This window comes from Cetorhinus maximus, chromosome 22, assembly GCF_964194155.1.
Source record: "Cetorhinus maximus chromosome 22, sCetMax3.hap1.1, whole genome shotgun sequence".
Classification (NCBI taxonomy): Eukaryota; Metazoa; Chordata; class Chondrichthyes; order Lamniformes; family Cetorhinidae; genus Cetorhinus; species Cetorhinus maximus.
The window spans coordinates 12,786,655-12,814,153 of record NC_135900.1 but is presented as its reverse complement, the minus strand read 5'-3'; the positions used below and the strand labels follow the sequence as shown (position 1 = coordinate 12,814,153).

The following is a 27,499-nucleotide window of genomic DNA, read 5'->3' as shown; positions in this document are numbered from 1 at the left end:
GTTGATGATTTACTCATCTATAATGAGAGATTGGTCATTCCAAGCATTCAGAGACTTGACGACTACAACGATTGCACCAAGGACATTTGGGATTCATAAAATGTTCAGCCAGAGCAAGATTTTCCATTTGATGGTCAAGTCTCTCAAAAGTCACTGGAAGAAATGATATTAAGCTGTATTACTTTGGCTATTCATCATCAGGACAAGAGAACCATTGATGTCAACTTCCTTCCCATCATGACCATGGGAACATCTTGGGATGGACCTCTTCAAACAATGAGGTAAGATGTTCTTTATCGTAGTAGACCACTATTCCAGATGGGTAGAAGTCAAGCAACTATGGGATCACACTTCTGAAGCAGTGATTACATCATTGAAGGAGATTTTTGCAACACACGAAACCCCAGACCTTATAATCTCAGACAATGGACTGCAGTTTGCCAATGAATATTTTAAAGAGTTCACTACATTGTATGGATTTGTCCATACTGCTAGCTCAGCAAGATAGCTCAGGCCAACGGTGAAGCTGAAAGAAGATTGCGTACAGTGAAAGCATTGCTGAAGAAGAAGAATGATGACATTCAATCTGCACTTCTGAGCCATTGTTCAATGCCACTCCAAAATGATTTAGCACCGTGTAAACTCCTAATAGGAAGAAGGCTGAGAACTCAACTCCCCACTCTCCCACACACACACGCATGCTGCACATATAAGCTGATGACTTGGAAAAAAGAGAGAGAAAAAGAGGACAAATATTGTTTAGCTATATGTTGAGCTATGACAAATGTTGCAAGACATGCAACTTATCAGGAAGCCAGTTTGGATCTAAGACCAAGCTCGCTATGAACAATGGATAGACAATGTCCATACCTTGCCCTAACAAAGCAAGGTATGGTGAGACAGAATAGACCTGCACTGGTTGCCACACAGAAGCCAACCTCCTACCCCATGGAAACAATCATCTACCTGATCAAACCGACCAGAGATGCTGCATTCATCCACCAATCCAAGTGGCAACCTGACTGGTAACCCGGAGACAACTACCAATTCCCCACCTGCCCAGCAGATTCTGAGAGACCACCCACCGGACTCAAACCTCCAACTGCCTCCAAAGCAGAGAGGACCAGTTCTAATAGACTCATGAAACTGCCATAGCAGCTTTCCTTATAAAAAAAATGAATGGAAAGAGGTCATAAGAGAAGAAAACAAGGGCCAGAATTTTAGACCATAAGAAGTAGGCCATTCAGCCCATCAAGTCTGCTCCACCATTCAATGAGATCATGGCTGATCTGATAATCCTCAACTCCACTTTCCTGCCTTTTCCCCATAACCCTTGATTCCTTTACTGATTAAAAATCTGTCTATCTCAGCCTTGAATATACTTAACGACCCAATCTCCACAGCCCTCTGCGGTAAAGAATTCCAGAGATTCACTACCCTCTGAGAGAAGAAATTCCTCATCATCTCTGTCTTAAATGGGCGACCCCTTACTCTGAGATTATGCCCTCTGGTCCTAGACTCTCCCACAAGGGGAAACAACCTCTCAGCATCTACCCTGTCAAGCCCGCTAAGAATCTTATATGTTTTAATAAGGTCACCACCTCTCATTCTTCTAAACTACAATGAGTACAGGCCCAACCTACTCAACCTCTCCTCAGAAAATCCCTCCATACCCGGGGTTAACTAGTGAACCTTCTCAGGACTGCCTCCAATGCCAGTATATCTTTCCTTAGATAAGGGGACCAAAATTGTTCACAGTATTCTAGGCGTGGTCTAACTAGTGCCTTGTATAGTTTTAGCAAGACTTTCCTATTTTTATACTCCATTCCCTTTGAAATAAAAGCAAACATTCCATTTGCCTTCCCTATTGCCTGTTGAGCCTGTATGTTAGCTTGTTGGGATTCATGCATAAGGACTCCCAAAATCCCTTGGTGCTGCAGTCTTCTGCAGTCTTTCTCCATTTAAATAATATTCAGCTCCTCTATTCTTCCTGCCAAAGTGCATAACCTCACATTTTCCCGCAGTATACTCCATCTGCCAAGTTTTTGCCCACTGACTTAACCTGTCTATATCTCTCTGTAGACTCCTGGTGTCACCCTCACCACTTGCCTTCCCGCCTATTTTTTGTGTCATCTGCAAACTTGGCAATAGTACATTCACTTCCCTCATCTAAGTCATTAATACATTATGTTGAATGAGCGGGCACGCACCTGACCTGAAACTGTGTGAAATAGTGCGAGACGATGTCGGGCGCGCATTCCAATGGCATTCCGTTCGCACGCAACATTATGGTCAGTGGGAGTTGGAAGTTCAGTCGCTGACAATTAAGCCCATTAAGGAGGCAATTAGTAGAGACTTTACATGGCCAGTGTGTTTTGACGATTGGCACATGGGCCAGTCGGCCAGGCAGCCTTTACATTTTGCACCATGCTCAATCCAGAGAGGGATAAAATAGATTATTTTATTCTATAGAATATAGAATATCAGGCATAGAATACAAGAGCAAGGAGGTTATGCTGGAACTGTATAAAACACTGGTTAGGCCACAGCTAGAGTGTTGCGTGCAGTTCTGGAATCCGCGTTATAGAAAGGACGTGATTGCACTAGAGAGAGTGTAGAGGAGATTTACCAGGATGTTGCCTGGGCTGGAGAGTTTTAGTTATGAGGAGGGATTGGATAGACTGGGGTTATTTTCCCCGGAGCAAAGGAGATTGAGGGGGGGACATGATTGAGGTGTATAAAATTATGAGGGGCATAAATAGGGTAGACAGGAAGGAACTTTTCCCCTTGGTGGAGTGATCAATAACCAGGGGGCATAGATTTAAGCTAAGGGGCAGGAGGTTTAGAGGGGATGTGAGGAAGAATCTTTTCACCCAGAGGGTGGTGGGAATCCGGAACATTCTGCCTGAAAGGGTGGTAGAGACAGAAACCCTCATATTTAAGAAGTATTTGGATGTGCACTTGCGATGCCATGGTCTACAAGGCTATGGGTCTAGTGCTGGAAAATGGGATTAGAATAGTTAGGTACTTGTTTGACCGGCGCCGACTCGATGGGCCGAAGGGCCTTTTTCTGTGCTGTAGACCTCTTTGACTCTATGGCTCTAAAATAAAAAAAAATGTTTGACAGTTGAGATGTTAGGAGTTCTGCTGTCAGTTGCTGAATTTGTATGAGAGAGAGAGAGAAAGAGAGAGAGTTTGCAGCATTTTTCATGTGCAAATTTCATTGGAACAATACTGCAGCTCCGAGGCAGCTCCACAGCACTGGTCAGCCTTCAAGAAGCTCACTGGAAATGCCTGCCCGCACCCTCACTTCTCTCAGCGCCCGCCCTCATCCTGCTCGCCCACCCCCAGCAGCGGTGAGCATCTCAGCGCACGTTTCACGTTGTCTGCCAACTACTTGGACGGCCAGCGTGAAATTGTGTCTGGGGTCTGATCATGGTCGGAAGCGGAAATCGCGGCAGCTTCCAGGCCCACCGATCAACCACGTCCAAACAAGTGCAAAATTCAGATCCAGGTTATGGAGTGCAACACACCAGAGTTAAAGCCACGGTTTGTTTTATCTTTGCAATATAGAAATGGAAGTCAGACTTGGGAGGAGATGTTGTATAAGGTGTTAATTCTAACTGGGTAAATGCTAATCAGATACTGTGTACATCGTCACAGGAAGTGATGCATGGTTTGTTTTTGCTCTTGCAGCCTTGTGTAACATGCAACCAGTGCAGTAAGATCTGAATGATGCTCCTGTTTTCTATACCTCAGCAGACTCACTAAATATTCTGTAATAGTCTAGCAATGTCAAGATTATAGAAGCAAATGGGAAAATGAGGATTTGCCAAACACTTTTCACCAAAGCAGTGCTTCTTTAAGTGAGTTGGAGGATGGACACAAAAGCTTTTGAGAGCTGATTGTGGTTGTGGACTCCAGTATTAGATACTATACGGTACTCTGTATTAGATATTGGGTCACCTGACCTGAGGGTTGAATGTCAGATTGCACATGTTGGATCCTGTCCAGATAGAATTCAGCTAGTGCAGGTACGTGTTTATATTAGGAAAATGTGTTATCAATAAAGTTAGCTCAGTTACAATGTCAACGGCCTGTGTGCATCATTGAAACAAAAAACAAGACATGGTGTCAGAAGTAAACTAAACACAACAATTGAAATTCTGAAACCACCAGAGTTCACAGTTTGGAGGGAAATCTCGCTGAAAACTGGAGGTGGTCCTGGCAGAGATTCGAGCTTTACCTCACAGCGACGGCGCAGTGATAAAAAAGACCCTCACAGTCTTCCATCTTTCTTCACGGAGCAGGAGAAGCAGCCCTAGAAATCTATAACACATTCACGTCTGAAAGTGATGAGAAACAAAATGACTTGAAGGAAATAATGGAAAAACTCAAAGCAAACATCCCGCGTGAAAGATGCCGATTTTTTACGTGCACGCCAGGCAGTGACAACGTTATAACTGAGCTAAGAAAATGAGCTAAATCATGTGAATTTGGAGAGCTTGAAGAATCATTCATCTGAGATAGAGTCACTTGCGATCCCGCAAATTATTATCTGAGAGAACGGCTTTTGGAGAGAAGTTGATCCTACACGGAGAAGGCAATAAATATCTGCAGAGTGACAGAGACAACGAAATGCCAGATTAAACAGATGACGGAAGATGATAAGCCGCACACGGTCAAGCAGTTAGATGCAGTTAAACAGAAACAGCCCTGGGAAAGAACAAACAGACAGTCTGAGCGTAAAAAAAAAGACAAAACTGCTATTAAAACATTTAAATGCAGCCGATGTGAACAGAGCATTTACCACGTAGTTGTCCAGCCTACAGAAAGCAGTGCAAGAACTAGGATAAACTAAATCACTTCGCTGAAATGTGTAAATCGAAGAAAGTGTACACGATTGCAGATGGTGACACAGACGCTGAAGCAGAAATTTTTGTTGGTGCAGTAGCAACAAATTCCAAAGACGGCGAATGGAAGGTTGATTTAAAAATTGCCAACATGATGGTGAATTTCAAGCCTGACAAGTGCACGAGCAAATGTCATTCCCATAAGCCTGTATCGTAAGGTAAACACAAAAACAGCTAACTAAAACAAAAGTGTCTACTTATATAGGTGAAAAAATTACTGTAGAGGGCAAGTGCACACTTAGTGAACTACAGCAGACAGTCTCAAGCACTTCCATTCATAGTGGTGAAAATTGATGCAAAACTCATCCTTGGAATCAAAGCTTGTGAAAATCTGAAACTAATCAAGAGAATAATGATTGTCACCACTGATGACATCCTGAGCGAGTATAAAGATATATTCTAGGGGATTGGCTGCCTAGGAGAAGAACACACCGTTAAGGTTGAAGAAACTCTGACACCCAAAACACACTTGTCCGAGAAAATACCAGTAATGCTGAGAAACCGACTGAAAGCAGAGTTGGACAGAATGGAGAAACCTCACATCGTCAAGAAAATTGAAGAACCGACAAAGTGGGTTAATCCAATTGTAATTGTAGAAAAATCAGGTGGGAATCTACGAGTCTGTCTGAATCCCAGAGAGCTAAACCAGGCAGTACAAAGAAAGCATTCCCAGCTGCCCACAGTAGAAGAGATCACGTGTAAGCTAGCTGATGCCAAATACTATTCAATCTTGGATGCGAGTTCAGGCTTCTGGCAGGCCAAGCTGGATGAATGCAGCTCCTATCTCTGTACCTTCAACACACCACACGGGCAATACAGGTTTTTACGCTTACCTTTTGGTATTAGTTCAGTTCCCGATGTGTTCCACAGAACAGCAAAGCAGCTGTTTGAAGGGTTAGAGGTCATATAAACCTATATCGACGATGTGCTGGTCTGGGGAGCCTCATGAGAAGAACACGACCACAGACTGAGGCAGGTGCTGGCCAGAGCTGGAGAAAGGAACCTCAAGTTGAAGGAGGAAAAGTGCAAAGTAGGTCTTCATGAAATCAAGTACTTGGGACATGTGCTGACAAGTGAGGGACTGAAGCTGGACCTGAGTAAAGTCGAAGTAGTCGTGAACATGCCACCCCCAGAATGTAAGGAAGACTGGAGAAGTTTTTGGGAATGGTGACCTATCTTGGGAAATTCATTCCGAACATGTCAGACCTGACAGCACCTCTCAGAGAACTTCTACAAAATGATGTGGAATGGCACTGGGAACGAAGTCACCAGGAAGCTTTGACCAGTCTGAAGAGTACGTTGACCCAGGCACCAGTGTTAAAAGTATTATGATGTCAGTCAGCCAGTCAAGATCTCAGTGGACGCTTCAAAGACTGGCCTGGGAGCTGTCCTCTTGCAAAATGAGGCACCTGTGACACACACTTCAAAGGCAATGCCTGAAACACAGCAGCGGTATGTCCAAATAGAGAAAGAAATGCTAGCAATTGTGTTTGGCTTAGAACGCTTTCACCAGTTTGTCTATGGCAAAGATGTGGAGGTAGACTCTGATCATAAACCTTTGGAAGCTATACTTAAAACCCCTGAACTGTGCACCACAAGAATCCAAAGATTACTAATGTGTCTGCAGAAGTACCAGGTCAGAGTTAAATACAATCCAGGCGAGGAAATGTACATCGCAGACACTCTGTCACGTGCATACCTACCCATCACGGAGGAAGAGGATAAAGAAACGGAAGCACAGGTTCACATGCTGACAAAGAACTTACCTGTGGCTGTAACCAAACTGGATGAGATGAGGGAAGCGAGCAAGAACCACGCCACCCTGAGAAAACTGCAGCAGATTGTGCAAACTGGCTGGCCCACACACCAGAGTGGAGCCCCTTCTGTTGTTCAAGAGAACTGGAACTTTTGTGAGGAACTTCATGTAGCAGAAGGAATACTTTTCAAGGGAGGAAAGATTCCTGCAACACTGAGGAAAGAAATGCTGCAGCGCATACATGAAAGTCACCTCGGCACAGAAACATGCAGGAGAAGAGCTCGAGATGTAATGTATTGGCCTGGAATGGGAGCACAAATCGGGAAAATGGTGAGTGTGTGTGCAGTGCGCCAAAAGTACAGTAAATCACAACAAAAAGAACCACTTCAACCACACAATGTTCCAGAGAGGCCCTGGCAGAAAATTGGAGTGGACTTGTTCACATTTGACAACAGTGGGTACCGACTAGCAGGAGATTATTACTCAAAGATTTTTTGAGTCTGTGCAGCTAAGGAATATCACTGTAATAAATTATTTTAAATCAATTTTTGCTCACCGCAGCATAGCTGAAGGGCTCATCCCAGATAACAGTCCACAATTCTCGGGCACTGGGTTTCGCAGATTTGTACAGGACCGAGAGTTATGCCACACTACACCAAGTCCCAAGTATCCACAATCCAACAAAATGGTGGAACGTACTGTGCAGACATTAAGACACCTGTTGAACAAGGCAAAGGCAGAAGGGGAAGACCCCTACCTGGTTCTGCTGGATTTCCAGAATATTCCATTAGATGGCATTGGGTCATCTCTTGCACAGCTCCTGATGGGGAGATGACTAAGAACTAAGCTTCCAACTGCACTCCAAGTGTTATTTCCACAGCCAATGAGCTACAGCATACAGGGTCTGCTCAAACTAAAACAGCCGAAGCAGAAACTGTACTTTGATCGAGGTGCCCGACCTCTGCCTGACCCGAACATGGGAGAGACAGTGAGGATTCAGCATGAAGGGGTCTGGAAGCCTGTAGTTGTCACAGGAGAACCAAGGTCTTACATAGTGCAGACTCCAAACAGACAGCAGTACAGGAGGACCTGGAAACTCTTACAGAAAACAAATGAAACGCAACCCTGCTCTGAACCAGGAAATGTAGCTGAAGATCAAAAACCAAAATGCACCAGTGAAGCAACAGATAACCAGACAAAGCCTGAGAGTCCTGAAAACTATCCAAGGGGTGATAGTGACACAGAGCTGGAGAAGGCCCCTTGTCCTTCAAAATCACCTTTGTCACCACTCAGGACATCCAGTGGAAGAATTGTGAAAAAAAACAGAGATACAGAGATGAGTAAAAGACAAAAATGAGTAAAAGGCAAAACAGACTGATCAAAACAGAGTGAGAAAGAATAGATAAGAAACTTTGTGTACTTGAGTTGTATAAAAGTTTTATTTTTAAAAAAAGAATGTCATGATAATAGTTGATTGTGGCGGTGGACTCCAGTATTAGATACTATACGGTACTCTGTACGAGATATGGGGTTGAAGGTCAGATAGCACATGTTAGAACTTGTCTTGATAGAATTCAGTTAGTGCAGATCTGTGTTCATGTTAGGAAAATGTGTTATCGATGAAGTTAGCCCAGCTGCAATGTCGACAGCCTGTGTGCATCATTGAAACAAAAAGAAAAAGACAGATAGACACAGAGGCTTTTGGGAGGAGATCAAATGAGAGAAATCAGGAAAAAGAGAAAATTAAAAACCAATGGGACTCAGGTGTGACAAAACTAATCGCTGATAATTACAGTAGCTAAGAAGGTGAATTACAAAGTTACTTCAAATTTAGACAACAGAAATAGGCCACGCAGCCCCACTGGTCTATGCTAATGTTTATACTTCACACAAACCTCCTCTAACTCTACTTACCTCTTTCTAACCTGCAACTGTTGGATTTTGTATTATTTGTAATCATAGTAAACATTCTGCACATTGGGTCTTGATATGATTTTAGGATATTTGTGTTCTTAGGATATTTGGCATGGCTGACAAGGCCAACATCTATTGCCCATCCCTTGTTGCCCTGAAAAGTGGTGGTGTCTTTTCTTCTTGAACCTCTGGTAGGAGTTGCCTATAGCTGGAGGGCTTTCTAGCTTACTTTAGATAGCAGTTAGGAGACAGGCACGTTGGGCTGGGACCAAAGTAACGTATGGGCCTAGTTACGAGAGCGGGTTTCCTTCCCTAAAAGAGCACTAGTGAACAAGGTGGATTTTTACAATGATCTAACAGCTTCATTGTCACTCAGTTCCTCCGCTCCAGCCTCTTGTGGAACCATTCCTCCCTTCACTACGTCACTGGTGTCCAAGCTGTCTAGGCTTTATGTGCTGAAATTTTTAAATCCCTTCACCTCTCTACCTCCCTCTTCCCATTTGAGGCCTTCCTTAAAACCCAGCTCTTTGACCAAGCCTTTTGAACATCCTTTCCAAATTCTCCTCCTTTTGTTGGATTTTATTTCTGTCGATTACACCACTCTGAAGCGCCTTGGAACGTTTTTTCTGCATTAAAAAGGCACTACAAAAAATGCACCACCTGTTCATTAATCATACCAGGAATCGAGGGGTCACACCAAGTATTCAGGTGTCAAAGGTATTGTCTATCCAAGTATCACTCACACTCTTGGGAGGTGGGCATCACTGGCAAGGCCAGCCTCTATTTCCCATCCTTAATTGCTCTCAAGGTGGTGGCGGTGGTGGTGAGCTCCCTTCTTGAATCTCTGCAGTTCACCCAGTGTAGGTACGCCCAGAGGTTGAGGAATGAAGCTCCAGGACTTTGTTCCATTGCTGTTACCGAATCGGAGATATAGGCTGCTTTGTCCTGGATGGTGTTGAGCTTCTTGAGTGTTATTACACCTGCGCTCATCCAGGCAAGTGGAGTATTCCATCACACTCTGGACTTGTGCCTTGTAGATGGTGGACAAGCTTTAGGGAATCAGGAAGTGAGTTACTTGCCACGGAATTCCCAGCCTCTGACCTGCTTGTAGCCACTGTATTTATATTGCTGGTCCAGTTAAGCTTCTGGTCAATGGCAACTCCCAGGATGTTGATAGGTGAGGGATTCAGCGATAGCAATGCCATTGATTGTCAAAGAAACATGGTTAGTTGTTTCTTGTTGGAGATTGCCATTGTCTGGCATTGGTGTGGTGCCAATGTTACTTGCCACTTATCAGCCCAAGCCTGGATATAATGTCCAGGTCTTACTGCATGCGGGCATGGATTATTTCAATATCTGAGGAGTCGCAAATGGTACTGAATGCTGAGTGATCATCAGCAAACATCCCATCTCTTTGGTCCCATCTCTGACCTTATGTTGGAGGAAAGACGAGGCAGCTAAAGGTTGGGCCTAGGACACTACACACTGAGGAACTCCTGCAGTGATGTCCTGGGGCTGAGATAAGTGGCCTGCAACAATCATTACCACCTTCCTTTGTGTAGGTATGACTCCAACCAGTGAAGAGTTTTCCAACCGATTCCCATTGACTTCAATTTTGCTAGGGCACACTTGGTCAAATGCTGCCTTGATGTCAAGGGCAGCCATACCCAGCTCACCTTATCCATACGACAGCCCATTCAATATTGCAACATCCAGTTTGGCTCAAGATGCAACAAGGCGGCCTGATATATCTAGGTCTTGATCGAATTCCTGGCCCTTCTCACAAAGTCTTGCCAAGGTGCATCAGAAGGGCAGAGCAATTTCAGGCCAATGGTCCTCCTCTTCTTTGACATTCCAAACTTTCTGGTCTCTCGGGCTTCATATAGTTAAGAGTGGGTGGCTGGTGGCTTGCTGCCAGCCTTCTGCTAATGTCAATCTTCAGAAACCTCCAGGAGGTTCTTATAATCTCTGAGACCATCTGAATTCAGGGATCATCGATTTCTAAGTTGCTAGCAATGCCCTTCTCCTTGCTCTGAACTCAATACACACGATGCAGCACTGTTTTTGCATAAGCTCTGGATGGCTGGTTTCTGGGTCATTTGCACTGCCTCCTGCTTAATCTGAGCTTGATGCACATGATTAGTTATAACTTATTTGCTTAACCACAAAGTCAGTGGAGAAGAACAGATTGGTGCCTAATATTCCCTTGGGTCACCAGCGGTCACAATACCACAATGATCTCAATCATTGCTCAAGTCTTGAGCTATGCAACCTTATGCATGTCTTTCATGGAATATCCACAATCTTTCATTTAATGCTAGTTACTCAGTAACCATTGCAACCTGCTCTCATTTTGCTAACCACGGATGAAGACTCAATATTTTTTTTTATCTGGAGTGACTACTTTCAGGTGGATCCCATGGCATTAATTTTGAAGAACAGGGGGAGTTCTGCCCATTTTCTTGCCCTATATTTATCCCTCAACCAACATCACAATCGCACCGTTTCATCATTACCACACTGCTGTTTGTAGGAGTTTGCCGGGCACAAATGTGTTGCCGTTTCTTCAATGCAACTGTGACTTACACTTCAAAAGTTCTCCATTGGCTGTTTATGACCTCCTGTGCTGATGAAAGATGTTATACAAAAACATTTCTTAATTTGTCTTTTTACTGGTCAAAGGGAATTCCAGCCAACACAAATGGAGACGAGAAATAGAGAAGCGAAATTAAATTGAGAGGATGCATGAAGCCACCTCGTCTGCCACAAAACGCAAAGAGGTCCAGAGTTTACTGCAAGAAGAGAAGCTAAAAAGACACACGGCGATTTTGCGCAGAGCAGGCAGAGGAGAAATTCATGCAGGTGCGGTACACATTTTTCTGACTATTAACCATGCATTGCAGGAGTCTGAATTTCTGATATGCACTGTTAGCAGGGCAAAGCTTCATGGCTAAGGACACAAAGTTGGAAAAAAAAAAATCAACCACTGAATGATAAAAGGGAAGCATCAGAAAGATCAGCTTTCAAATTGCGCAAAGAGCCAAGACAACAGAGAAAGCAAAGGAACAAAAAAAAAATGGAATAAAAAAATTGTTGAGAGTAAGAATGAAGATAAAGAGGTTTATAGTTGTCAATCTGCCCTGTCAGATGTCATATATCCACTCAGCGATTAACTGGGACAATGGTGATGCTAGCAATTCCATTAACTGGAAGGCCTTTAATGTCCTTTAGGGAAGGAAATCTGCCGTCCTTATCTGGTCTGGCTTACATGTGACTCCAGACCCACAGCAACGTGGTTGACTCTTGACTGCCCTCTGAAATGGTGTGGCAAGCCACTCAGTTCATGGGCAATTATGGATGGGCAACAAATGCTGGCCTTGCCAGCGAGGCCCACATCCTATGAAAGAATAAATTTTAAAAAAAAGTTAAGAATAATCAACATGTGGGATGGACTGACAAAAAAATAGATTAGTGGAGAAAGAAAAACAAATCATTTGAGGAACAGCAGAATGAGTGGAATATGGGTCTTTCTTAAAGCTTTGAATCATGATGGTCCTAAATGATCTTTTTCTCCTGTAATTATCTTGTGACTTAAGTTTTGCACTGTTGGGTTATGAAAGCAATTCACAGGGACAGGAGGAAAGTGAAATAAATTCTTCCTCTTCTATTTTCAGGACACATGCACATTAAAACAACAGCGTGAATTCAACAAGTAGTGAACAAGTTTCAACAAGAACTTGCGTTTATCAAGTGCCTGTAAATGTGGCGAGTCGTGCCCAAGGTGTTTCAGAGAGGCGTAAGAAAAGAAAAAGGACTAATACAAAAGCAAAACACTGCGGATGCTGGAAATCGGAAATAAAGAGATGCTGTGTAAAAGGAGGATGGGTTTGAGCATAGTCTTAATGTGGAGGCAATTCCAGAAAGCGGGAACTGCATGGCTGAAGACAGAGCTGCCAGTGGTGGCTGGAGGAAAGGGAGCTAGTGATGTGTGGATTTCCCTGTGGAACTTACAACACTACTCGAGTGCCTTAAAATTCCCAATGGGTTCAAGGGTGGACGTAGAGATTTTTTTCCATTTGCGGGGGAGAACAAAAGTAGAGGGCCATAAATGTAAAAAGATAGTCACCAATCAATGCAAATTCATAAGAAACTTCATTTCCCAGACAGTGGCAAGAACGTGGGAATTGCTGCCACAAGGTAGAATCGAGGCAAACAGCATAGATTGATTTCAGGGGAAGTTAGGGTTAGTACATGAGGGAGAAAGCATTAGAGGAGCATGCTCAAGTGCTAATTAGATGAAGAATTACAGGAGGCGGCTCACGTGGAGCATAAACGCCAGCACAGACCAGTAGACCAAATGGTCTGTTTCTGTACAGTAGGCTTTATACTACTATCTACACCACAGTAATGCGTTACTGTAATTCGCTACTGATCTTTCGGTGTAATCTGTGTCTCTTATACTTCACTGACCCAGCTTCCATTGAAAGCAGAATGAAGCGTCACTTACTGAATTGTCTTTAAGTTGTGACCCTTCCCCGTTTGGTAATGACGACCTCCTTTTGGCTGTGGAGTTCTTACTCGGAGTGATGGGGGCGCTCGATTTCTTCTTCACGGTCACCAGTCCGCAGGAACCCTGGTCCTCGTTGTGCATACTTTTCCCTGCATTGATCACCCTGAAAGCCACCAAAAAAAAAACATCGCAGTAAAATAACTGTGCACAAATGACTGCAGTCACATCTCTCTGTGCCCCTACATGGCACACTTAACTTCCTTTCCTTGCAAACAGAACTTTTTCTTCCCACTTATCGGGCGCTTGATCATTTTATTCATTTAAGTGCAAGCTGGGTCAATCATTACAGTAATAATGAAATCTAATGTGCAATAATGAAAGGGCTCGTGGTAAAATACTGAGAAATTGGAAGGAATTTGCATTTATATTGCCTCTATTGCAACCCGAGGACATCCCAGGCAATGAATTTCTGATGTTCTATAGGCAAACATTGCAGCCAATCTGCACACAGCGAGTTCCCACAAGGAACAGTGAGATGAAAGTCCAGCTAATCCATTTTGCTGATTCTAATTAAGACACAAACTTTGTCCAGGGAACTAGGAGATCTTCTTCAAATAATACTGTGGAACCTTTAACAACCAACAGAACAGGCAAACAGAGCCTTGGCATAATGGCACACCTAAAAGGTGCCTTTAATAGAGTATATCCTCACTGTTTCACTGAATGGTAACCTAAATTACCCGCCCAAGTCTTGAGAGTTGGGTTTGAATCTACAATTTTCTTACTTGATGTGAGTGAACTGTCAACTGACCAAAGCTGGCACATCAAGTCAAAAACAACAATCAAAAACAATCGATAGCTGAATTTGCACTGAGTCAGGTACATTGGTTTGGGAAATTTCCTGACACCACAAACCTGACTTGGGAGAAAGTGTGCTGAATGGTTTTGGTTAGGGGTGGGTGCGAGCTGGGGTTAGGCCTACCATTCCCAGACACAGTGCACAGGCAGCCACAGGGACTGTCGGGTCCTGCCAAGGCAGGCTATTTAAAAGACCCACCTCGGTGCCCTGATACTTTATCCCAGCCCTCTAGCTCGCCCCCTTCCCCACACACGCATGCCACCTCATGCCCCCATCTATTCCCCCATGCCCCTTCATACCCTCCATGCCAACTTAATGCCAACTCATTCCAACCCATAGCCCCACACCCACCAATCTTTGCCCTTACAACCTCCATGCCAAATCACCCAGTATCCACCATGAGCAGAGATCAGGAGACATGTTGAGATTAAATAAAATACCTATTACAGACTTCACTATATTAAAAACAACAAACACTCATTGATTAAAGCCCATTTAATACATTTAAATCCCTGCAAAAAAAAACAGTACTTCTCCATGTTGAACACATTTGGAGGAAGCACTGATGGTGGCAAGGGTGCAGAATGTAGTCTGGGTGGGGGACTTCAATGCTTCAATGTCCATCACCAACAGTGGCTCGGTAGCACCACTACTGACCGAGCTGGCCAAGTCCTAAAGAACATAGCTGCTAGACTGAGTCTGCGACAGATGAAGGAAACAACAGGGAAAAACATACTCTACCTCATCCTCACTAACTTGCCTGCCACAGATGCACCTGTCCGTGACAGTATCGGTAGGAGTGACCACCGCACATCATTGTGGAGACGAAATCCCAGCTTTACCTTGAGGATACCCTCCATCATGTTGTGTGGCATCCACCGTGCTAAATGGGATAGATTTCGAACAGATCTAGCAACTCACGACTGGGCATCCATGAGGTGCTGTGGGCCATCAGCAGCAGCAGAATTGTACTCGAACACAATCTGTGACCTCATGGCCTAGCATATCCCCCAATCTATCATTACCAGGGGATCAACCCTGGTTCAATGAAGAGTGTAGGAGGGCATGCCAGGAGCAACGCCAGGAATACCTAAAAATGAGGTGTCAACCTGGTGAAGCTACGTCATAGGGCTACTTGCGTGCCAGCCAGCATAAGCAGCAAGAGATAGACAGAGCTAAGCGATCCCACAACCAACAGATCAGATCTAAGCTCTGCAGCCCTGCCACACCCAGTTGTGAATGGTGGAGGACAATTAAATAACTGGAGGAGGCAGCTCCACAAATATCCCCATCCTCAATGATGGGGGAGCCCAGTAGATCATCAGTGTAAAAGATAAGGCTGAAGCATTTGCTACAATCTTCAGCCAGGAGTGCCAAGTGGATGATCCATCTCAGCCTCCTCTGGAGGTCACCAGCATCACAGATGCCAGCCTTCAGCCAATTCAATTCACTCCACGTGATATCAAGAAATGGCTGAAGGCACTGGATAGGGTAAAGGCTACGGGGTCTGACAATATTCCAGCAATAGTACCGAGGACTTGTGCTCCAGAACTTGCTGCGCCCCTAGCCAAACTGTTCCATTACAGTGACAATACTGGCATCTACCCGGCTATGTGGAAAATTGCCCGGTTATGCCCTGTACACAAAAAGCAGGACAAATCCAACCCGGTCAATTACCGCCCCATCAGTCCAGGCTTAATCATCAATAAAGTAACGGAAGGGGTCATCAACAGTGCTATCAAGCGGCACTTGCTTAGCAATAACTTGCTCACTGATACCCAATTTGAGTTCCGCCAGGGCCACTCAACTCCTGACCTCATTACAGCCTTGGTTCAAACATGGACAAAAGAGCTGAACTTTCGAGGTGAGGTGAGTGTTTGCTCTTGACATCAAGGCTGCATTTGACTGAGTGTGGAATTAAGGAGCCCTAGCAAAACCGGAGTCAATGGGAATCAGGGGGGAAACTCTCCGCTGGTTGGAGTCATACCTAGCACAAAGGAAGATGGTTGTGGGTGTTGGAGGTCAGTCATCTCAGCTCCAAGACATCACTGCAGGAGTTCCTCAGGGTAGTGTCCTTGGCCCAACCATCTTCAGCTGCTTCATCATGACCTTCCTTCCATCACAAGGTCAGAAGTGGGGATGTTCGCTGATGATTGCACAATGTTCAGCACCATTCACGACTCCTCAGATACTGAAGCAGTCCATGTCCAAATGCAGCAAGACCTGGACGATATTCAGGCTTGAGCTGACAAGTGGGAAGCAACATTCACGCCACACACATGCCAGACAATGACCATCTCCAACAGGAGAGAATCTAACCACCATCCCTTGATGTTCAATGGCATTATCATCACTGAATCCTCCACTGTAAATATCCTGGAGGTTACCATTGACCAGAAACTGAACTAGACTAGCCATATAAATACTGTGACTACAAGAGCAGGTCAGAGGCTAGGAATCCTGTGACAAATAACTCACCAAAGCCTGTCCACCATCTACAAGGCACAAGTCAGGAGTGTGATGGGATGCTCCCAACTTGCCTGGATGAGTGCAGCTCCCACAACATTCAAGAAGCTTGATACCACCCAGGACAAAGCAGTGACAAACTGTGATTGGCACCCCATCCACAAAAATTCACTCCCTCCACCGCTGACGCACAGTAGCAGCAGTGTGTACTACCTACAAGGTGCATTGCAGGAACTCACCAAGGGTCCTTTGACAGCACCTTCCAAACCCACAACCACTACCATCTAGAAGGACAAGGGCAGCAAATAGATGGGAACACTACCACCTGGAAGTTCCTCTCCAATTCACTCACCATCCCGACTTGGAAATATATCACCTTTCCTTCACTGTTGGGTCAAAATCCTGGAACTTCTGCAGTGTATGTGTACCTACACCACATGGACTTCAACAGTTCAAGAAGGCAGCTCACCACCATCTTCTCAAGGAAAAATTGTATTCATAGTCGCACAAAGACAGCTAATCTATTTATAATCACTTGGAGCCATCAATCAAATTGTGAAGTTACAGCCCAGCCCCATGCTAACAATAGGTTGTGGAAACCTAATGATAGTCCTCAGGCTTATGTCAAACAACAGGTGGTGAAGTTTCAAGCACCGATTTCTTTTCAAATGGAGGCTTTTTTCCCCCAAAAAATTTAAATAGCAGGGAACTCAAGTGACTTGACAGTTCCATAGACCTAATCCACTTTTACGCACATTCATGTCTAGTATTAACAACGCCAAAGGGTACCTGACTTCTCCAAAGAACCCCAGCAGGTTTAGACCTTTTCCTCAAACGTCTGAAACTCACTGATCGTGTTTCAGAAACCTGGCTGACCAAAGTGCTTTTGAGTGAAGGCAGCTGCACTTTTAATTGTGCAGCTGCCTCCGTGAATAGTGTCTCCATCCCGGTGGACATGGTGGGTGCCGACTTCTGGAATCGGGGCTCCGGCACTATTTTGGCTAAGGCCTTCCGACTCGGCGAAAAGTCAGGCCTAAATGTTGGACTTCTTTACCTAAGGGTTAAAGGGAGGAGGAGGAGGAGGAGGAGGAGATGGGCCCAAGACTGTACAAGGTGACACAGTAAAGATAAAAATAAAAAATAAAACCAAGAAAGAAAACCCACAAAAGCTGGAAATCAGAAAAATAAACAGAAAATGCTGCTGATGAAGAGCAAATCATCCAGCTTTTGAAAGAGAAGGATCTCAGAAAGTCCAAATATCAGCTTGGTGGAAAAACAGTTTTCATCCCCCGTCAGATGTGCAACAATTCTGAATCACATTCGTGTACGAATTTAAGATGGACTAAACAGTTACTTTTCTCCTTTAAGACGTTCCTTAAAACTTACCTCTTGGACCAGGCTTTTGGTTATCTGACTTAATATCTCCTCATGTTGGCTTGGTGTCAAATTTTGTTTTATAAATGCTCCTGTGAAGTGTCTTGGGACATCTCATTATGTTAAAAGTGCTATCTAAATATAAGCTGCTGTGGTAGATAGATGTTCACTGCATCTGTGACTGTAACTGGGTGGCCTTGGTCACAATCCCAGTTGAATCTAAGATAATAAAAATTAGCAGTCCTTTGGAGGACAATGAATATTTTATACATCAATTCTGATTCTTGTAATTCAGACAAAATGCTGTCACTAAAATTTCTCTCAGGTCTCTCGAACTCTAATAATTTTGTCACATTACCCGGTCCCTTTTTTCCGTTTTGCACTGTCTCAACCACAAGAGGGAGCTAAGAGGGGCTTTGTGTATGTGCCTTCTCCACCTCCATTATATCCTTCAGAAACTCAAGTGAGAAGCTACTGAATAGATCTGCAGTACTGGCTCTTTTCTGTTTTGAAACATTACATGCAATTCAAGGCATTGCTATGAATTAGCTCCTTGCTGTGCCCACAATTATATTACTTTGTGAATAAATTTGGCTGTTAGTTTTAACCATAAGTAGAAGCTCGTGTATTTATCAAACACTGCGGTAATTACTATCTCACAATAAACAGAAGTTGGTGGCTGACAAACCATCTGACATCCAGTGCAATATAAAAAAAGACTTGCATTTATATTGTGCCTTTCATGATTTTGAGGATACCCAAAGCACTATAGTGAATGAGGCTCTCAAAATGAAATACAGGAAATTCAGCGGCCAATTTGTGCACAGCAAGGTTTCAGAAACAGCACTGCGATAATAGGTATGTAATCTGTTTTAGTCATGGTTGAGAGACAAATGTGTTCAGGACTCTAGGCATAACTCCCCTTCTTCAAAATAGTGCTATCAGACATTTTATGTCTGCCTGAAAGGGCAGATGGGTCCTCAGTTCATTATCTCATCTGAAAGGTGGCACCCCAGACAGTGCAGCACTTCCTTTGTACTGCACTGAAGTGTCAGCCTAGAATACGTGTTCAAGTGTCTGGAGTGGCATTTGAAATTACCCCCAACTCAGAATGCTAGTGATCGAGCTGCAGTTGACACAATAACATAGCACACAGTAATTATTAGTTGCATTGCATGCTATCATACTGACAGTACATTTAAAAAGTGCAGGTTTTTGGATAAAAAGGAAAAAACCATCTTTTTTACTGTAAGCGCAATTGTAAAATATAAGAAAACTGCAACATTAAGAATAAAAATGATGAGAATTTTTTTTGTAGCTATTACATGAGAGGAAGTTGCAGGTTAAAAACCAATAACCATCCAATGCATTTTAAATTCATCATTGATTTGCACCTTTATGGAATATTATTTTTTTCTTTAATAACCTTCTTGCTGTTAATAATACTGGAATTTAGACCGCTGCTTTTCTTGATCTATATTAATGCCTGGACTTGGGTGTGGAGTGCACAGTTCCAAAATTTGCAGATTACATAAAAAACTTGGGAAGTATTGTGAACTGTGAGGAGGATAGTGATGGGCTTCAAAAGGAATGGACAGGCTGGTGAAATTGGTGGGCATCTTATGCAGAGAGACATGAAGGGATACATTTTGGTAGGAAAAATGAAGGAAGGTAATAATAAACAATGGGTTCAATTCGAAAGGGGGTACAGGAGCAGAGGGACTTGGGGGTAGCTGGGCACACATCACTGAAGGCAGCAAGGCAGGTTGAGAAAGTGGTTAATAAGGCACATGGGATCCAGAACTTTAAAGATGAGGTAGAGAGTGTACAAGAGCAAGGAAGTTATGGTGAAACAAAAGCAAAAATTGCTGGAAAAAGTCAGCAGGTCTGACAGCATCTGTGGTGAGAAAGACTTCTCTGAGTTTTTCCAGCAATTTTTGTTTCAGTTTTCCAGCACCCGCAGTATTTTTGCTTTTATCTTAGAAGTTATGGTGAACCTTTATAAAACATTGGTTCGGCTTCAACTGGAGTAGCGTGTCCAGTTCCGGGCATCACACTTTGGGAAAGGATGTGAAGGCACTGGAGAGGATGCAGAAAAGATTCACGAGTACAGTTCCGGGGACGAGGCACTTCAGTTATGGAGAAAGTTGGGACTGTTCTCCCTAGAGGAGAAGGTTGAGGAGATTTGATAGAGGTGTTTAAAATCACAAGGGGTCTGAACAGGCTAGATGAGGAGAAACTTTTTCTATCGGCGGGGGTGGGAGGGGGGTTATGTTGAGAAGCAGAAGACATTGATTTAAGGTGAATGGCAAATGAACCAGAAGTGACATGAGAGAAAAGGAAAACACATCCCCCTCCCCCTCCCCACACCCCCCAAACTCAGCAAGTGGTTAGGATCTAGAACTTACTGCCTGAGTGTGTGGTGGTGGCAGATTCAATCATGGCTTTCAAAAGAGAATATTTGAAGAGAAGGAAATTGCAGGGCTGAGGACAAAGGGCAGGAGAGTGGACTAGCTGAGTCGCTGTTATAGAGGGCCGGCACAGACACAACAGGTCAAGTGACCTCCTCCTGTGCTTTAACCATTCTAATTTTTTAAAAAAGGTCACTTTACCCTCCCCCCACCCGATTTCCCTTAGCTATGATTCGGTAGAGTCCTATTTTTCTTACTTTGCAATGTCTTTATCAATCTAGTTATATTTACACAAGTTACACCTACTAGGCCTAGATACGTATTTATTGTGTATGCTCAGCATGTTATTAAAGATATTTTTATTTGTCCTCAAAGGCATTTTTCATGAGTATTACCTCAATCAAATTAAATTTCCAATTACATTGAAAAGTCACGTTTTAAACCTCCATCCTTTGAGGCGTTTGTTATCCCTCCCTCTCTCTCTCCCAGCATTTTTATTGAATTAAATTTGGGCCATTGTGCGATTGGATATTCTGCTTCCGCCCGTATACTTCTTCAGGTGCTGTTGTGAGAATAGTCTCCATGGATCTGTTTCCTCCTCATCAGGAACTCTCTGACTTCCACTTGCTGAATGGCCTACTCTTGTTCCTATGTTCTTTCCTTCAGAGAAGCAAATGAAAACAAGGACACCAAATTTAAATCACACGCTGAGATCCACGTCAAACCATTCAAATAGCACCTGCCATTTTAAAACCACCGTATTGCCCTGCCACCCAAATCTTTATTTTACAATCCTCAGGGAGCTCTGCGACCCTCCTAATCCAGTCTCTGGCGCATCCCCTACTTCCTTTGGTCCACCAATCGGCACCATTGCCCTCAGCTGCCTGGACCTTAATCTCTGGAAGTCCCTCCTCAAACCTTGCTGCCTCTCTCTCTCCTTCTTTCAGACGATCCTTAAAACCTACCTCTTTGACCAAGCTCGACCGCACCTTTCTTTATCTGGTTATGCCTCAGTGAAGTGCCTTGGGACACTTTTCCTACTCTCAAGGCGTCGTATAAATGCAAGTTCTGGTTGAAAACTGACACGAGTTAACTTCCTGAACAAGCTATCAAATTGTGGGTAGATGTGCTAAGAAGGCTTAGCATCTCGTTTCACCCAGATTTCTGCTTTATGCTATTAAATTGCTACTCTCTCCTAATGTAGTTCTTCACACTGCTGAAGAGTAACTGCTGAAAGAGGAGCAATGGAATATAGCATACAAAGTATGTTAGCAACAATACCAACAGTGTTGGGAATTGCGATCCCCACAAACCAGTCTGTATTACACACACAGGTCCATGACTGCTGGTGATTCATAGTTCAGTCCCACTCACCTTATTAAATATAGAAGGCAACAGTACTGCTGAGTAATTACATCTGTGAGGAAATGACAGTCCATACTGATTAGCAGTTTGCTTTTTTATCTCCTGTTAGCAAGAAAGATAGCGGGGAGAAATAAATTACAAGTCTTTCCCCCCCCCCATTAGTGTACATTGACTCTCAAAAAAGAATTGTGTTAATGACCTTTGTAATTGCAACATAATGGTATATGGCAATTGAATTTATTCTCTACTGTCAGAACAGTCTCTCGTTAGTCCTTTTAAAGTGCTTGCTGTTTTCTAATAGGCAGCTTCCCTCTTGTGTCTACCTTAAAAAAAGGGGGTCTGCTCTGCTGTGCCCTTGTCCCCGCCTTTGATGCCTGGTTCCCAGTGCGGACGTTGCTCTCCCTCACCCTGGTTGTTTCCCCTGGTGGTGCCCTCACCTCCGTTCTCTCGAGTCAAAGGGACGCGGGTTTTGGGGGGTGGGGGTGGGGTGGGGGGAGGTGCAGTGGCTAGGCCAGTTGTCTGCCATGTCATTGCCGGGTCGTTCTGGAGCACATGAAAGTGTTTTTAGATCAAAGTCCTGGAACTCCTTTCAAAACAGCACTGTGGGTGTTCCTACAACACAGACTGCAGCACTTCAAGGCAGCAGCTCACCACCACCACCATCACCACCACCTCCTCCTCAAGGGCAATTAGGGATGGGCAATGAATGCTGGTCTAGCCAGCAATGCCCAAATCCCATGAATGAATAAAAAAGAAAATATGGGGAGCGGGCAGGAAAATAGAGTTGAAGCCCAAGATCAGCCACGATCATATTGAATGGCGGAGTAGGCCCAAAAGGGCCTTTGGCCTGCTCCTGCTCCTATTTCTTATGTTCTTATGTACTTTTAGTACAAAGGCTAAATGGGTAAGTACAGTTTTTTAAAAATTCTTTCGTCGGATATGGGTGTCGCTGACAAGTTCAGCATTTGTTGCCTATCCCTAATTGCCTTTGAGCTGAGTGGCTTAAGAGAGCAGACAAGAGTCAACCACACTGCTGTGGGTCACGTGTAGGCCAGACTGGGTAAGGACAGCAGATTTCCTTCCTTTAAAAGCACATTTGTGAACCAGACTGGTCTTTACAAAAATTGATGATAGTTTCGTGGTCACCATCACTGAGACGAGCTTTACATTCCAGATTTATAACTGAATTTAAACTCCACCAGCTGCCACCGAACCTATGTCCCCAGAGCATTAGCCTGGGCCTCTGGATTATGAGCCCAGTGACATTACCACTACGCCACTATTTCCCCGAACGTGGGGTAGTACTGAACCTTTGCAGGCTGAAAAGGTTCCAGCTCAAATTCTCACCTGAATTGACTCAACCTCAGCATCCCTGGCCACCACGCCAACTAAAATTGGTGTCTTGGCTGGGAGGCAATTTTATTAAGTAGTCAGACACTTGATGAAGAGTGAAAGCTGAGAAACTTGCTTAGTTGGTGTGCCCACACGATTAGACATTCAAGCTTCAAAATAATTGCAACTGTTACAGCATTCCTCCTTTGCTGGAACTAGACCAGGGCTTGGATAACCCAGGTTATCCTGGCCTCACCCCAAATAACCCAGGTGGTTTTATTGTAGCAGTGTTTCAACCACCTCGAACAACATCATTCACCCTCCTCGGGCAACCTTCGATGCCCAGAATCCACCAATCTTCCTAGCACCCAGAATTGTTACGGTGCGATCAACAGGAATTATGTCGTAGGCTGCAGTTCCATCATTATCAATTTGTTTCAATATCCACACACACTTAAGGCATACATATAATCTGCTCAATGTCAGTTTATTTTTTGACCCTCAGGAAATCCTGGAAATTGCACCAAAATAGAGCAGAATGGCTCCACAACATGACTTTCCTCTCCAGTTTGTCGGGTATCATTTAGGGACCGTGTGTAACTCCAGGGGAAAACCTACCTGTTTATGTTTCACCCTCCCCACACACCCCCACCCCACCCCCCGCAAACTCAGCCACACTTAATAGCCCACCAAGAAACAGAAGGAAGGAAGAAACTCCCTTACTGTGTGGCGATGAGTTTACCACATTCTCTTTTCAGGCTCCATTTGAAGTGATTAAACAGTCCACTTCCCACACTTGGAATACTTGAAACGTATTCTTGTCCCATTGTTGAGTATGGAATGTGGTGTCCATGGTGATTGGGCTTCTGAATCTGTTTCTTATCTTAAGCATTTTGCCTTGAAATGTCACAGCCACACATGAAGGGGGATATGTTTTTCCCTGATTTAATTCAAGGTTTTTTTACTGCCATTGCTCACACAAAGCAACACAGCTTTAGTGGCAACATAGAAGGGTGAGCCACTTAGCCTGCTTCAAAAGGCTTAACACCACCAAATCCTCAAGAATGACGACCAGGGATCTGAAAAGAGATCTTTTCTATGGAGTGTTACTTACATGTTACTTATGGAGACATTTCAGGGTCAACGTTCAGAGTTTCTCAAAAATGTAATTCTATCCTCGGCTTATCGGAAGCCTTCAACCCCGGATATTAAAAAAAAACAAAAGGCCACTGTACTTCTAGATAAAGTTACTAAAGATAAAACGGCAAGTGAAAAACCAACTGCGTGGTAACCCAAGCCACATGCAAAGAATTTGCATTTCCGTAGCGCCTTTCGCACCCTCAGGACATCACAAAGCAATTTACCAGACAATTAAGAACTTTCAAACTGTAGCCACTGCTGCGTTGTAGGAAAACGGCAGCTAATTTGTGCTCAGCAAAGGTCCAACAAGGTGCAGTGTGATAGTGACCAGCCAACTTGTTTTAGTGATGCTGTTTCAGGTCGGAATACTGGCCAGGGCACCAGGGAGAACTTGCCCGTTCTTATCCAACAAAATCCTGCAGGATCTGATACATCCGCCTTCCTGAGCAATCTCACCCACCGGATGTTAAAATGACAGACAAGAGGCAGCCCGTCTATTATTCACCATGCAGAATGCAGATAGGAGCCCGCACGCAAATGGAGGCGACAGATCATAGGCCGGGATCTTCCGTGCCCGCTGGCGGGTTGTCGGGCATGCTCAGTGGCGCGAGCGGGCAATATAGTGAGATAGCCAAAAACGTCGTGAAACCAGTTTGTCCGCTCTGTCCGCCGATGGCAGGAAACGCAGCCCGTCATCGGGCGTTGGGAACCTCGTTGTAACACATCAGCATATCATTAGAAGGCCAGCCTGCTGGACTCATAACCTCCCCCCACCCCCTCCCCACCCGCTGGATCGTCCACTCACGTCAGCAGGAAAACACGCCGACGTGTTTCACAGCAGCACATAAGCAACGTGTACCTGGCGGGCTGCACTTCGCTTGGGACTTCAAGATTTGTTTGCCTACCTTGCTTCAGGCAGCACTCGCAATCATCAGCGCCAGGGTTCGCAGACCACATCACTTTTAGGGGGGGTTTCACGGGCAGGTCTCTCCCTACCAGACCAACCATATATAGATGGCTTTTCAACGGCTGCAGGGCAAGGTCTTGCTTGGGGAAGGGGGAGAAGTGGCCTCAGGCAAGGGAAGAGGCTGCAGGACAAGAGCTGCACTGGGGAAGGAGGGTAACCCAGGGTGTGTAGTGGAGGAGGTGGGGGGGGGGGCACATGTTAACCTGTGCAGGTGGCCTCAAGATGGTGAGGGCTGAGGAGGCAGTCTCCAGAGGAGATGAGGCCAGATGGACAAGTGAGGTGTGTGTGAGAGAGAATGGGTGGTGATGTCCCTTGAGCTGGCAGTGAGTGAGATGCCAGTGAATGCGTGATGGCCATACCCTGGCTGCACGAATGAGATCATTCATCCTCTATCTCCTCTGTGCAACATTGACAGTGGTGATCAGTGCCATCGCCTATGAAGCCGGAGTGGTAATGTAGCTGCCCCTCCTGTGGCCAGAGTTGGGGTGAAGGACATCACAGCAGACTCCAAGGTGTCCAAAAAGCACTCGAGGGCTGCAGTCTTCTTGCCCTTCAGGGCCATGTCTTCTTTGCTGCAGTCCAGGCCTGGAAGCACTGAGCGCGGCTGTAGTACATTAAATGTGGTGCCTGGCGTGAAGAAGCAGCGAGGTGATGGCGTGGCAGGTGAATTGGAGCCCGCCCAGCATCGAAATGGCATGTATCCAGGAATGCATAATTAATGTGGCATTTTACCCGCTGGCTACAGCACTTAGTGCAAATCGGGGACAATTCTGCCCCATGTTCCTGAGGGTTTAAACGAGGCTAGAAAACTTGCCTAGTTTTGCCTAGAGGGAGGAATCTTGAAGGTAACCCTCACCATAAAGTCAGTTCGGGAATTAGAAGTTACCAGGCTGGAAAAGGAAAAAGGAAGCAGGCCAATGGGAAAGGAGATTAGCTTTGGACTGGTTCCTGGAGAATGAAGTGTCTACTTAACAGACAAAGTATAACTGTATTCAGGCAATATTGGTCATTTTAAAAGCTAAATGGGAAATATTTTCTGTAATTTAGAGTATAAGTTGAAATAATGTTTAGTCAGTGTTGATTTTAGCCTGTTTGTTACAGTAAAAGTCTTAAAGTAGATAAATGTCATTTTATGACATGTAGGAGCCTAATAACTCTGTTCCTGTTAAACACGTTTATGTTTAACAGAAGGACTTGGTTACCTTTAAGTTGGAGTTCAACTGATTTCAATTTCATGAAGTTTATTAGACAGGGTTGGAGAGACACACTTGGCAAGCAAAAGATTTCCATGAATAATATTGTTAATGGGGATGGGAATGACTCATCATTTGGATGGCATCACCTAATCAACACTTGCCATCACTCGCAATTCTAGAAGGATTGAATTTGTCCCCCGATCTTTCCAGTCAGTCACTGGAAATTCAATCCTTCTAGAATTGCGAGTGGTGGCAAGTGTTGATTAGGTGATGCCATCCAAATGATGAGTCATTCCCATCCCCATTAACAATATTATTCATGGAAATCTTTTGCTTGCCAAGTGTGTCTCTCCAACCCTGTCTAATAAACTTCATGAAATTGAAATCAGTTGAACTCCAACTTAAAGGTAACCAAGTCCTTCTGTTAAACATAAACGTGTTTAACAGGAACAGAGTTATTAGGCTCCTACATGTCATAAAATGACATTTATCTACTTTGTGCTACCTGCAGCAAGGTACTAAAGGGCTGCAATTACATCCATCGCGTTAACAAAGTATGTTCTAGCATTTCCGCTATACCTACTGCTCCATTGTATGCCCCATGCAAGACACAAAGGCTCTGGGCTCTGACAACAGCCACCTTGTAGAGTAAGTACTGTGGACCAGACTAAATGATGCATCCCCGCTAAAGCCAAATATCCCTGTGCAGCTAGGACACGGACGTCTACCCAACATTGTGCAAAATTGTCCAAGTGTCCACAAAAAAACAGGGGACATAATGACCCAGTTAATTATGACCCAATCCATCCTCTTCCCAGTCATTGGTCAAATGCAACAGCAGCACAGCAATAACCTGCTTGCTGATAAGTTCAACCAGAACCATTTAGCTCTGGACCTTGTTATAGCCTTGATCCAGACATAAGCGCGTGAGCTGAACACAAAGAGACTTAAGAATAGGAGCTGCCCTGGCAATCAAGGCCTGCATTCAACCAAATATGTCACAAAGGCCCTTTATAAAACTGAAGACAATGAATCAAAAAGAAAACTCTCTAGCGGATGCAGCCAAAGCTGACAAACATTTACCAGAGCATCAGAACATCAAAGCTGGAGTTCCTCAGGGCAGCATCCTTATCTCCACCACCTTTGGGTATGCTTCAGCGATGATGTTCCTCCACCATCGGATTAAAGTTGTTTACTGGTAAGTCACTTCCACGCTATTCAAATCCATTCAAAACACTTCATGCAACACAACCTAGATAATTATTACATTTGGGCCTACATGTGACAGGTAACATT

The 27,499-nt window shown here is 44.4% G+C and overlaps 1 protein-coding gene across 1 annotated transcript in view; it reads right to left on the bottom strand.

Moving 5' to 3' along the window:
• Nucleotides 1-27,499, bottom strand: part of ppm1h (protein phosphatase, Mg2+/Mn2+ dependent, 1H) — a 149,634-nt gene that overhangs the window by 56,994 nt on the left and 65,141 nt on the right. Inside the window, exon 2 of the mRNA XM_078567841.1 lies at nt 13,091-13,256. Coding sequence (XP_078423967.1) covers nt 13,091-13,256 — 166 coding nt within the window. The remainder of the gene's footprint in view (nt 1-13,090; nt 13,257-27,499) is intronic.